Source organism: Peromyscus leucopus, chromosome 1, assembly GCF_004664715.2.
Source record: "Peromyscus leucopus breed LL Stock chromosome 1, UCI_PerLeu_2.1, whole genome shotgun sequence".
NCBI classification, from domain to species: Eukaryota; Metazoa; Chordata; class Mammalia; order Rodentia; family Cricetidae; genus Peromyscus; species Peromyscus leucopus.
The window spans coordinates 175,789,341-175,802,793 of record NC_051063.1 but is presented as its reverse complement, the minus strand read 5'-3'; the positions used below and the strand labels follow the sequence as shown (position 1 = coordinate 175,802,793).

Genomic DNA, 13,453 nt, shown 5'->3' with positions numbered 1-13,453 from the left:
ACACGAAGGCAAAACACTTTACACTTTTACATTTATCACTTTGCATATAAAGTAATCAGTTTAACTATATTAGTGGGGCTGGAGAGATGGCTCAGGAGTTAGGAGAACTGGCTGCTGCTCTTCCAGAGGGCCTGGGTTCCGTTTCTAGCACTCCCTAAGGTGGTCCGCAGCCATCTGTCAGACAGTAGAAGCCTGGTCCCTGGATCCCAGTGACGGTGGGAGAGAACTGACTTCACAGTTGTCTTCTCATCTCCACACTTCCACAGTAAATTTTTTTTTTTAATATTTTTTGAGACAAGGTCTCACTATGTTCTCCTGACTGACTTGGAGCTCACAGAGCTCCATCTGCCTCTGTCTCCTGAATGATGGAATTAAAAGCAAGCACCACTACACTCAGCTCTACTTAAAATTCTATCATTAAAAATCACCATTGATCCTGGCTGGCTTGGTGACGTCTGTACTAGGGCATTTTGGATAAAATGAATAATGTATTACCTTGGGAAAAATTCATGAACCTGTGTTTGTAAAAATTAGTGCATTTTGTTCTCTCTCTGTTCTTACAAATCCTGTATCAAGCTGGTTGTGGCTCAGTGGTGGAGCCCCTGCCTAGAATCCCCCAGTGAGGGGCTGGGGTGTGGCTCAGTGGTAGATCCCCTGCCTAGAATCCCCCAGTGAGGGGCTGGGGGTGTGGCTCAGTGATAGAGCCCCTCTAATAATCACAAGGTTGTTGGCTTCATCCCCAGCATTGGGGGGTATGGGTCTTGTACAACTTCTAGAAAGTTCATATACCACTGTGACTTCTGCCTACTCTCACTATCCAAATATTTTCCATACAATAAGTTGCTCTTTCTTTTAGGGTTCTTTTTTCCTTTCTTTCTTTCTTTTCTTTTCTTTTTTTTAAGACAGGGTCTCTCTATGTAGCCCTAGCTGGCCTTGAACTAGCAGAGATCTGCCCGCCTCTGCTTCCATGCCCAGCCTATGATTCATCTTTATGTGTATCTGTGTCTGTGTGAATGTATACCATGTGTGTTCATAACTTCAGAGGATATTCCAGAGCTGGAGTTACATGTAGGTGTGTGTGAGCACTCTGATGTGGGTGCTGGGAACCAAACCCATGTCTTTTGTAAGCACAGCAAATATTCGTGAGACAGTGTTTCTCTGAGAAGCAATCCTGGCTGTGCTGGAACTCATTTTGTACACCAGGCTGGCCTTGAACTCTGCCTCCCGAGTGCTGGGATTAAGGCGTGCGCCACCACTGCCCGGCACAATCAGCAAATATTAACTGCCTGAGTTGTCATCTCTCCAGCCTTCCCAACTTTTGTGGTTTTTTTTTTTTTTTTTTTGTACTTTTAGATTTATTTATTTTCTGTGCATGAATGTTCTGCCTGCGTGCACGTATGTACATCATGCGCATGCCTGCTGCCCGCAGAGGTCAGAGGAGGCATTGGGGCCCCTGGAACTGGAGTTATGGATGGTTGTAAGTCTCCATGTTGTTTCTGGGAGCTGAACCTGGATCCTCTGCAAGAGCAACACGTGTTTGTAACTGCTGAACCACCTCTGCACCCTCCATTGAGGAGTTTTTTTTTTTTTTGAGGTAGGGTTTCCTATGTATCCCTGGCTGACCTCAAACAAAGCAATCCTCCTGCCTCAGCATCCCCCAGTGGTGGAATTAAGGTATCGACCCGTCACCTGGCTTTGATTTGCCCTTTTATTTTTCTTTCTCCAGGAAACCTAAAATCTGCTATGTCACTCAGAGTCTTGCTGTTTTTGTAGGGGCTACTCACCTATTTAGCCCATGCTGGCCAGAAGCTCCAGATCTATATGGCTTCAGCCTCCTGAGTGCCCGGATTACAGGTGTGTGCCCCATGCCCAGCTGTGCTGCTGTTAAGGCGTGTGTGTGTGTGTGTGTGTGTGTGTGTGTGTGTGTGTATGTGTGTGTGTGTGTGTGTGTGTATGTGTGTGTGCAGGCTGTGACCCCTGCATGTCTAGTGTGTTAGACAGAGCTGCTGTCTTCCCCACCCTAGGTCGCTCTGTTGACTGGTTCCATTTCCCTGGGTCTTCCACCACTGGGTCTTAGGATGGAGGGATCTTGAGTCTGTCCAGCATGGTTTTGGACATTCCTTCCCGCGGTCGTTAAGGTTCATACCTGACTCCACGCCCCATCCTGTGGTACACACAGACTGTGCTGATGAGTTTGATGTGAAAGCCGTGTGGAACTGGGCTTTTAAATGCTTTCTCGGTTAGGTCCTAATCCTTATTGTGTTGCAGTAAAAGTGTAAATGCCTTTTAACAGAGCTAGGTATGGCCCATGTGCCTGCAGTCCCAGCACGTGGGAGGCAGCGGCAGAAGGCTCCCCAGTACATGGGTATCCTGGGCTACCAAGAGAAAGCTGCTGCTGCAGAAACACTAGCAATTGGAAAGCTGAGCCAGGAGGATTGCTGTGAGTTTGAGGCCAGCCTTGGCTATAGAGTGAGACTCTGTCTCAAACCAACCAACAAAAACCATGTGGGGGGCGGGCATGGCTAGAGAGATGGCTCAGTGGTTAAGAACACTGGCTGTTTTTTTTTTGTTTTTTTTTTTTTAAGGTTTTTTTGAGACAAGGTTTCTCTGTGTAGCTTTGGAGCCTTTCCTGGAACTCACTTGGTAGCCCAGGCTGGCCTCGAACTCACAGAGATCCGCCTGGCTCTGCCTCCCGAGTGCTGGGATTAAAGGTGTGCGCCACCACCGCCCGGCTACTGGCAGTTCTTGTAGAGGACTTGAGTTTGGTTCCCAGCACCCACACGGCAGCTCATAGACATCAGTAAATCCAGTTCCAAGGGATCTGGGCTCTGTTCTGGCCTCTGCAGGCACCCCCCCCCAACACACACACACACACACACACACACACACACACACACACGCACACGCACACGCACGCACACAGTAGTGCACATATATACACACATAAAATCTTTATAAAGCCCAAATAACAACCTAGGGCCAGTGATGTGGCTCAGGGGGTACAGGCACTTACTGCTAAGGCTGATGATCTGAGTTCCGTTCCAAGGACCCACAGAATGAAGGGCAGAACCAACTCCTGCACATTGTCCTCTGATCGCACCACCCCCCAACTGCATGCGCGTGTGCAAGAGAGTGTATGTGTGTGTGTGTGTGTGTGTGTATACACATGGTAGTACATGCATGCTGTACTATAACCTCAGTACTTGGGAGGCAGAGGCAGGAGGGTCGGGAGGGTTAGGCCTCACACAGTGAGTTCTAGGCCAGCCTAAGCTACATCAGACCTTGCCTCAGAAGAGGAGTAGGCGGGGATGCAGCTCAGATGGCAGCCGCTGCTTCTGGAGTAGCATGCACGTGGTCCTGGGTTCAATCCCAAGATTGAGTTCTGTGACATGTGGACAATAACTTTACCTCCGTGGGTTCAAACTGTTGTAGCATGGTAGGCTCTTTTTTCCCTCCCTCCCTCCCTCCCTCCTTCCCGGCCCCCCTCTTCCTTCCTTCCTTGGGAGATAGGTTCCAGCTATGTATCCCAGGTTGGTTTTGAACTTTCCATCCTCTTGAGTGCTAGGGTTACAGATGTCCACTGCCATGCTTGGCTCAGTGGCCTTCCTTCCTTCCTTTTTATTTTGTCCTGGACAGTGTCCCATTTAACCCAAGCTTGCCTGGTACTTTGTAGCTGAGGCTGACCTTGAATTTCTGCCTCTCCTATCTCCACCTTCTGAGTGCTAGGATTACAGCCATGTGACGCTGTGCCCGGTTTTATGTGGCACTGGGGACCAAACCCAGGGCATTCATATCTCATACTCAAGCTACCACACACCACATTTTCCTGCTCTGGAAAGAACTCCACACCCGGCTCCTGTCACCTCCCACACTGGCCGCTTCCCTGGTCCACCTGACCCTTGGCTTCTGAGACTCCCTACCTCAGCGCTCTCTGGGTTGAGTTGTTCCCCATATGTCCACAAGAGGGCATCAGTTCCTACTTCTGGGAGCTCCCATTCCTGCTCAGAGGTGTCTCATCAGGCGCGGTTCATAGGCCTCTGCAGCACCCGCCTTCAGCAGTTTATTCCACCCACCCACCCCCACACACTCCAGCCGCACTGATCTCTCTTTTTGTTGGTTTGAATTTTTCTTTTCTTTTCTTTCTTTCTTTCTTTCTTTCTTTCTTTCTTTCTTTCTTTCTTTCTTTCTTTCTTTCTTTCTTCCTTTCTTTTTTTTGAGACAGGGTTTCTTTGTGTAGCTTTGCACCCTTCCTGGATCTCGCTCTGTAGACCAGGCTGGCCTCGAACTCACAAAGATCCGCCTGCCTCTGCCTCCCAAGTGCTGGGATTAAAGGTGTGTGCCACCACTGCCTGGCAGATTTGTTTTTTTTGAGACAAGTTCTCACTCCATAGTCCTAGCTAGCCTGAAACTTCAGGCCTCAGCATCCCTCCAGCTTTTGTTATTTCTTTCTTTAAAAAAAAATTTTTTTAGAGTATCTATTACTTATTATTTGACAATTTCTTAAGGGTGTACCATATATATTGACCATATCCATCCATCTTCGACTCCCATCACCAGTCCCTCTTCTTCTTCTTCTTCTTCTTCTTCTTCTTCTTCTTCTTCTTCTTCTTCCTCCTCCTCCTCCTCCTCCTCCTCCTCCTCCTCCTCCTCCTCCTCCTCCTCCTCCTCCTTCTTCTTCTGGTTCTTCGAGACAGGGTTTCTCTATGTAGCCCTGGCTCCTGGCTGCCCTGGAACTTGCTCTGTAGATCAGGCTGGCCTATAGATGATCTGAGTTCAATCCCCAGGACCCACAGAATGTGAGTTTGAGGCTAGCTTGGTCTACAGAATGAGTTGCAGGAACAGCCAAGGTTGTTATATAGAGAAACCCTGTCTCAACCCCCCCCCCAAGTGTGTTTAAATATATGTGTGCATACATGTTTGTGGGCATGTGCGTGCAAATATGTGTACAATGTATATGTGTGAATATGTCAGTTTTCTCCCTACACTATGTGGGGTCTGGGGATCGAACTTGGGTCTCAGGCTCGGTGGCAAGCCCCCTGACCTGGTCTTGCCTGCTAGTTATTTTTTGCTTATGCCAGGCTGGCTCTTGCCCCAGAGCTCTTTCTCTGGCTGGTCCTTCCCCTAGACACCTTTGGCCCAAATCTCTACTTGGATCTTTCTTCATCTCTTTCAAATCTTTGTTCAAATGTCATCTCAGCAAGGTCTTCTCTGAGGATCTTTAATCCAACCCTCACCCCCATCCCATGCATCCCTTACCCACCCATTACCTATTCTAGTCACTTGGTTTCTGTTTTAATTTTTTTGCACTTATTTATTGATTTTTGTGCATGTGGCATGCATTCCGAGGTCAGAGGACAAATCTCAGTTCTCTCCTTCTGGTCCTGTTTTTTTTTTTTTTTTTTTTTTTTTTTTTGAGACAGGGTCTTGCTTTGTAGCCTAGACTAGCTGAGAATTCAACATGTAGCCCAGGCTGGCTTGGAAGTTTTTATGTAGTCAAGGTTGCCCTTGAGCTCCTGCTTCTTCTGCCTCTCCCTCCTTAAGCGCTGGGGGTTGAGCCTAAGACCTTCTGCATGCTAAGCAAGCGCTCTGCCGCTCAGCCACTGACTACAGTCCTGGCCAAAAGGCTAGGCATTTGTAATATGTAAATGTGTGCGCCCCCTGCCCCCACTTCCTGAAACCCCAGGCGCTTGTCTGATCCTGATACTAAACGAGCAGCTCCAAATGTGCTGGAAGATGTGTAGAGGCCAATTGCCAAGTGCCGTGGGCAACAAGATTTTCTGAGGTGATGGGCAGGCCCTGGCCAAGTCTCTGATGAAAGCCGACACAAGCTTCCCCCATTCTACATGGGTGTTGGTTGCACTTCCTGGAAAATCCAGAGGCGGTTAGAGCCTCACAGAGGGCCTCGTGTTTACAATGGAGACTTCAATGTGGGGCGAAGATCAATAGTATTTTTGCCTGTGTGGAAGGTTAACATTTAGTTGGTCTGATCTGGATGTATAGATTATTCAAATGTAGAAACCATTTCTCTTCTGGCTGATAATTAGTTGGTGAAGTAGTAAATTTACAGTCTTTATTAATTTACTGGGGAAGGGCATGCATGCTTCTTCACCATGTGGGGCCTGGGGACCAACTCAGGCTGTCAGACTTGGCAACAAGTTGTTTTTACCTGCTGAGCCTTCTTACCGACATTATTATTATTATTTTATTGTATTGTATGGGAGAGGGTTTGCTCAGCTATGACCTCAGGATGTCCTTCAATTGCTTCTTTACCTAGCCGAGTGTGCTGGTGCACTCACAACAGTCGGGAGGCAGAGGCAGGTGGATCTGAGTTCGAGGCCAGCCTGGTTTACAGAGTGAGTTCTAGGACAGCCAGGGCTACACAGAGAAACCCTGTCTCAGAAGAACAAAACAAAACAAACAAAAGCCCTAACTTCATGACCGAAAGCAGTTTGGGGAGAAAAGGGCTTATTTCATCTTAGAACTCTCAGGTCACAATCTGTCCCTGAAGGATGTCATTGCAGGAACAGAGGTGGGCACTGAGGCAGGGGCCACGGAGGAGTGCTGCTTACTGGCTTCTCTCTATGGCTTCTTCAGCCTGCTTTCTTTCTTTTCGATTGAGACAGGGTTTCTCTGTGTAGTCCTGGCTATCCTGGAGCTTGCTACGTGGACCAGGCTGACCTCGAACTCACAGAGATCCTCCTGCCTCTGCCTCCCTAGTGCTGGGACTAAGGGAGTGCACCACTATGCTTGGCCTGATCGTTAGTTTGTTTGTTTTGAAACATGGTCACTTGTAGCCCAGGCTGGCCTGAACTCTCCATGTAGTTGATGATGGCCTTGAAGTCCTGCTCCCCCTGCCTCCACCTCTCAAGGGCTGAGGCTGTAGGCAGACACCACCACTTCTAGGGGTTCCCTTTAGTTTGGTTGAGATGGGGTCTTGCTGTGTTGAAGGCTAGCCTTGAACTCCTGGGCTGGAAATACTCCAGCCTCAGCCTCCTAAATAGCCGAGATCCCAAATACATATAGCTGTGTTGGCATCCCATGCTTTAATAGTTAGCTAGTACTATTTTGTGGTACAGGTGATCAAGCCTGGGGCCTGTGCAGACTAGATAAACCCGCGTGCTACATCCCTATCCCTGTGTTGTTTTTTAAATCAGGACCAGAGTGCAGGGGCACGTATCTATAACCAGCGCCTGACTGAGGCAGGAGAATTACACATTGCAGGCCAGCCTGGGATCCACAACGAGGACAGACCTTGGGTCAAGGGACAACAACAAAAATCCTCCATTGGGCCAGGCGTTTTGGTACACACCTGCCATCCCAGCACTCCAGAGTCGGAGGCAGGAGGATCCTAAGCTTGAAGCCAGCCTAGGCTACAAAGTTAGACCCTGTCTCAAACCCCTGCTCCTCCCAATAAAATAAATGGAGGTGGGGAGAGCACACATCCAGGAAGTGTGTGGAACAAATCCTTGAAGCAAGAAAACAAAAGGCTTTCTTCATCTTGGATTTTTTAATTTTAAAGTAACATAATTTAAGCCTTATTGAACAATATACAGCCTGGTGATAGTGGTTCGAACATGATTTATATGCATAATCAGATAGGGAAAGTTATTTTTAACCTGTTAAATGGCGCACTGCAAGGCCCCGCTTGGGTACTATTTCTGGAGCGGGACGTAAGGAGGGCCTTGAAATGATGGACTGAACTCGAGTCTCCTATTGGCCACTTTGGCCTCAGTTATCCTCCCTGGAAAATGGATGTATTAGCAGCTGTCAATTAAGGGGGTAGGAGTGAGGATAATTCCATTCGTGCGTATGCCTGGGCCCCAGGAAGCGCTCTGTAGCTGTGAGCTGTGGCAAAGGTTTACCCCTCCTGGCAAGTGGGGAAGGAAGCAGGTGCAGAGGACTGAAAGAGGTAATAAATACGTCAGCCAGGATCCAAACCAGAGCCCTGCTAGTCTTCCAGGTGCACGAAGGGGTTAGAAGCAGCAGCTACCTCACGCAGCGCTCTCAAAGAAAGTGCCCCATTCAAGGAGGAGGGGAGGTGGCCAGGGCGGTCCCACCACCCAGAGCCCCTCCAAGATGGCTACGGAGCAGAGAAGCGGGCAGTCATCAAAGGCGGAGCGGGCCAGATGCGCCCCCCAGTGGAGGAAGCAAACACCGCAGCCAAGGATCCTGAGGGTTCTAGACACCAATGGAGGTATTCAGTATCTGAGAGGAAACAGGCAGAAAGCAAGACTGGTCCGGGGCCTCCTAAGTTGTACGTGGTAGACTGAGGCTGGCTGGTCTGTCCTCCGGACCTCACTTTCCAAGGGCCTAGGGCTCTGGAATACAGGGCAGAGACTGTGCGAAGCCCCGAGGATGGGCTCTAATCCCTGGGCCTGTCCATCAAAGGCCACCACTTTCCTCCATTACTAGGATGGGCTAGGAGGTCTGCACACACAGCCCCAGCTCATGGTTTAAGAATATGTGTTGCTTCAATCTTCGGCGGGGTTCCTGCCAAAGCTGGACTTTTCCTGTGGGCTCTTTCAAGTCTTCTTTGGCAAGTTCACCTCTTTTTTTTCTCCAGTGCGCAGCCTCACTGCCCAATCAAACAAGCTTATCCAGATCCACGGGACCTCCAAAGGCAAAGAACAGCTTCCTGTAGCCTGCTGTGCTCAGGCACCAGACACAAGCACCAGGGTTTCAGCCACCTGTCAAGCTTAAGAGTGCAGGGTTGGGGTACTCAGGGTTCTCGATGACGCCGGGCCCGAACTTGAGTTCCAGAAAGCGGCGGTAGTTGTTAGGGGCCTGTGCCATGAAGCCGGCAAACGGCAGGGAGATTAGCGGCTGCAGGAAGTGCTCCGGGAACTCCACATCCTGCCGGTGGTCCAGCCACGTGTCCTTGGTCATGACGCCATTGCGGGGGTAGAAGGGCCACAGGTCCACGTGCAGGTGGTTGCTCTCGCTGTACTGCACTCGGAAGAAGTCGCCCTCCACCGCCTTCTCCCACACGAAGCCGCGTTCGTCCACTACTGAGCCAGCCTCGGCGCCCCGCAGCTGCTCGCAGTTGCCCACGTCCTCCAGGTAGATGCCCAGGTCTACGTCGTAGTCCCAGGGGATAATGTCGCCGTGGCGGGCTGCACCCAGCAACGAGCCGCCCTCCAGCCAGTAGCGCACGCCTGCCGCCTCCAGCACGCCCACCACGTAGCGGGCAGTCTCGCGCAGCGCGCGCAGGCAGCAGGGCGGTGTCCAGCGTCCCTCGTACAGGTAGGAGGGTGTGTCGCCCGCCACTGTCCCGAAGCAGCGCGCGCTCTCCTTACTGCAGCCGAACCACTCGAGCCGCCCGCCCTCCCAGCTCACCAGGCGGATGCCCAGTGTGCGCAGTAGCGCCGCCCTCCGCGAGCGCCCCTCGCGCTCCGCCTTCCAGCGCGCGTGGGCCGTGGCCAGCGGAGGTTGGCGCGCTGCGGCGAAGGTCAAGTCCAGCAGCTGCACTGTCCAGCCCCGTAGGGCGGTCTGCAGGAAGAGGCCGGTGGCCAGAGGCCGCGCCAGGGGCACCGAGAGGTTGAAGAGGTCTCGGGAGCGCAGCAGCAGCACAGCATCACCATCTAGGGCGTCGCAGCGGGGCGCGCTGGGCGCTGGACCATAGCGCGCAGTCCACTCCCGCAGGCTGACGTTCAGTGCTAGGCACCGCGCAGGGTTGGCGGTGGCGACCGGGGCGGCTACTAGGCGCGCGCTGCTCCCCCGCAGCGCCTCCACCATACGCTCCAGGTGGCCTGGTGACTCGACCCGCGCTCCGTCAGGCACCAGGGCCACGAACTCGGTGGCCACGTATGTCTCTGGGCGCGAGGCCGCGGCTGGCCGGTCCAGGGCCGGCTGGAGCAACGCCAGGCGAACGTTGGGGATGCGTGGCAAGGCCAGGGGTGGGTAAGGGAGCGTGTCGGCCGCCACCACTACGGGCTGGGCTGGGTCCTGCTGCAGGAAGGAATCCACCAGCTCCGGCACCGCGTTGTCAAAGGCCTCAAACTCCCGAATCAGGACGGTGACTCGGGGACCAGTGGCAGGAGTACGGCGGAGGCCCCGTGCCCGGGAGTTTCTGGGTTGGTGTTGTAGCCACGACACATAAAAGAAGACTAGGAGGTTGAGGATGATGGCGGCTGCCAGGGCAGCCCAGCAGCGGGTGAGCCGCATGGGGCCCGATGTCAGACCCTAGCGGGGACGTCCAAGGCATCCTGGGGAGATAGGATGAAAAGGGAGACTGGAGCAGGTTGTCGGCAGGCCCCTTCCCTCAAACCCTAAATCCCTCTTCCTGGATCTGATCTCAGCACTTGCCCTCCAGGACTTCCTAGGTTGGACAGCTGATCTTTCTGCAGCTACCTCCCATTGTTGAGTTTACTGATGTGGGACACCACATAGGTGTAAATGTACCACCTAGCTGTGTGTGCAAGGCTGGTTAAGATGATATATTTGATGTCATGTATATTTGATCACATTTTTTTGAAAGCAGTAGTCCAAGCTGGGCAGTGGTGGCACACTTTAATCCCTGCTCTAGGGAGGCAGGGCCAGGCAGATCTCTGTGAATTCGAGCCCAGCCTGGTCTACAGCGTGAGATCCAGGAAAGACACAAAGCTATACAGAGAAACTCTGTCTCAAAAAACAAAACAAAACAGCCTTCAGAAAAGCAGAAGCAGGATGGAGAGTTCAAGGAGAGCATCAGCTACATAGTAAGACTTTCTGCCTCAAGAGACAAAACAAAAAACCCAAAAGCAAGAAGAGGAGGAGGAGGAGGAGGAAAGAGGCAACAGCTACTGCCCTTTAACCCCTGCACTCAGGAGGCAGAGGCAGGTGGATCTCCATAAGTTCAAAGCCAGTCTGGTTTACATAGCGAATTCCAGGATAGCCAGGGTTACAGGCCCTGTTTTTATTTTTATTTTAAAGAGGGCTGGGGTCATGGCTTAGCAATAGAAGCCTAGCCTGGAATTCACCATCAAGGAGTCCACCAAGGGTGTGGCTTTTAGTGGCATAATTGCACAGCATTAAAATGTTTCATCCCCAGTACAATAAGGAAGAGGGGGAAATCCTAATCAAACAAACACAAAACAGGGCTGGAGAGATGGTTCAACAGTGAGGAGCACTGGTTGCTCTTCCAGAGTCCTGGAATTCGATTCCCGGCACTCACAAGGCTGCTCACAACTGTCTGTAACTCCAGTTCCAGGGGCTCTGGTGCCCTCTTCTGGCCTCCATGGGCACCAGGCATGCATGTAGTTAGTACACAGACATGCAGGCAGGCAAAACACTCAAACACTTAAATAAAAATAAATCGAGGAAGCTGAGGCACAGAGAGGTGAAGTCACTTGCTCAGTCACACAGCAGAGAAGAGGAACATGGGACATGATGCAAGAAGCTAGTTCTGGAATCCTATTTCAAACCAGTAAACCAAAGGGCACAGTGGTACTCACTTTTTTTTTTTTTTTTTTGGTTTTTCGAGACAGGGTTTCTCTGTGTAGTTTTGGTGCGTTTCCTGGATCTCACTCTGTAGACCAGGATGGCCTCGAACTCACAGAGATCCGACTGCCTCTGCCTCCCGAGTGCTGGGATTAAAGGCGTGCACCACCACCACCACCACCACCACCACCACCACCACCACCGCCCAGCTGTGGTACTCACTTTTAATCCCAGTATTCTAGAGGCAGAATCAAGGGGATCTCTATGAGTTTGAGGCCAGCCTGGTGTACACAGTGAGACCTTGTCACACACACACACACACACACACACACACACACACACACAACTGAAAAACCCTAGTAAATCATCTTGCTTTGTGAGATGGGATCTCATTGTGTATTGAAGGCTGGCTTTGAACTAAGAAGCTCTTGCCCTTCTGACTGCTGGGATTACAGGCATATGTCACTATGTCCACCCAACTCTGGTTCTTTTCTTTTTGCAATCAATCACATAGCCCAATTCTTTCACTACATCTCTTCCAGAGCTGACAGACAGGTGCTTGAGAACCTGAATATGCCACATGACTTACCAACTGAAGTCAGTATATCAAGTGGGTACTTACCAAGTACTCTGTGCCAGGCTGTTTTTGAGACAGGGTCTCAATGTGGGCCAGGCTGACCTTGAATTAGGGTATATAGCTGAGGATGATTCCACCTAACAAGGACTGGGCTGGGATTACAGGGATGCACCACCATCTTCCACAAGCAGTCTACCAGCTAAACTACGTCCTCAGCCCCAACCCCAATCCCAACCCTTGCGTTCAGAGATCTGTGGTCCCGAGAAGACAGGCAAACCAAAACAACTTAGGTAGGAGACCAGCAGGGGGCATTAGTGAGTAACACAGGGACTGAACTAGGAGGAGTGGTCAGGGAAGGGAGAGTGAAGCTGAATCTTACTGGCTTTCCATCCCCCCTCCAACATTTTATATGCTAGAAGTGGTGTGGAGTCACAGCTCTTGGGAGGTGGAGGCAGGAGCATTAAAAATTCAAGGTCATCCTTGGCCACTGCTTGAGTTTGAGGCCAGCCTGGGCTACGTGAGACTGTCAGAAAAATTCCAAACCAACAAAAACCAACAAAACAGTGCATAAAGTCTGAGATGGCCCAGCAGGTAAAAGTGCTTGACACTAAGTCTGACCTGAATTTGATTTCCAGGACCCACACAATAGAAGGAACGAATCAACTCCAGCAAGTTGTCCCCCGACCTCTTACACATGTACATGCACACAATATAAATATGTGATGTTTTTAAAGTGTATGTAAGTGGATCACTTGGATTTGGCCTGAGCCTCGTCACCCAGGTAGGTACCAAAAGGAGGTCTATTCAGGAAAGCCTTTAAGGACACAGAAAGGGCAGTATCTGTGTGATTCTTGTGATGTTGAGGAGACTGCTTACCTCCCTAGGTTTCAGGCTGAGGGTGATCAAGGAGGGTGGCTCCACCTTGAGTCATCTGCTCTGCTGAGGGAGGAACCAGAAAACATCAAATGAGCCAACTCCATGCAACAAAGCTCAATTTCATTCTACCCACAAAAGAAGTCGAGGACTCTTTTTTTCCTGTTTGAAGTCCATAAGCTGGGTTACCACTTCAATTGTCTCAGGAGTGGGGTAGATGGGCAGAAGGTGTATCAGTTATCAGATCTAACTATCCTTCCATGATGGTGTCCAAGGGCAGACGTGACAGCAGCTGTTACCATGACAACCTCTTCCCTAGACACATGCACCCTTTGGAGATAATCCTAAAACATCCCCTATCTTTCTGGATCACTAGAAGGTGGGAGATTGCCCTGTTATAGTAACCAGGGCATGGCTTTGACTGTTTCTCATCTCCCTGGAAATGGCCCAGGCCCTGTAACCATAGCAACTGTCCCACAGCAGCACTTCTCCTCTAAATAAAAACACCTGGTTGGTTTGTCCACGGACCTCCCATATGGGAAGGGGAGATGGTTACCATGGTAATGCCAACTGGGTTGGCTGGGG

General features: G+C 50.8%; 1 protein-coding gene and 1 long non-coding RNA gene across 4 annotated transcripts in view; one reads left to right on the top strand and one right to left on the bottom strand.

The window, feature by feature from the left end:
• Nucleotides 1-7,488: 7,488 nt before the first annotated feature.
• LOC114681405 (fukutin related protein) overlaps nt 7,489-13,453 on the bottom strand; it is a 7,112-nt gene continuing 1,147 nt past the window's right edge. For 2 of the 3 annotated variants that reach the window (XM_028854896.2, XM_028854895.2), the window contains exons 2-3: nt 12,872-12,931; nt 7,489-10,205 (exon numbers count right to left, since the gene is read on the bottom strand). In XM_028854896.2, coding sequence (XP_028710729.1) covers nt 8,680-10,164 — 1,485 coding nt within the window. In that variant the 5' untranslated portion in view covers nt 10,165-10,205; nt 12,872-12,931 and the 3' untranslated portion in view covers nt 7,489-8,679. Of the gene's footprint in view, nt 10,206-12,871; nt 12,935-13,453 lie in introns of all 3 variants that reach the window. The other variant, XM_028854894.2, reaches the window with a different exon arrangement.
• On the top strand, nt 10,066-13,451 carry LOC119087288. Its single transcript, XR_005090709.1, has 3 exons — nt 10,066-10,153; nt 12,631-12,776; nt 12,880-13,451. It is a non-coding gene; the product is annotated as an uncharacterized LOC119087288 (long non-coding RNA).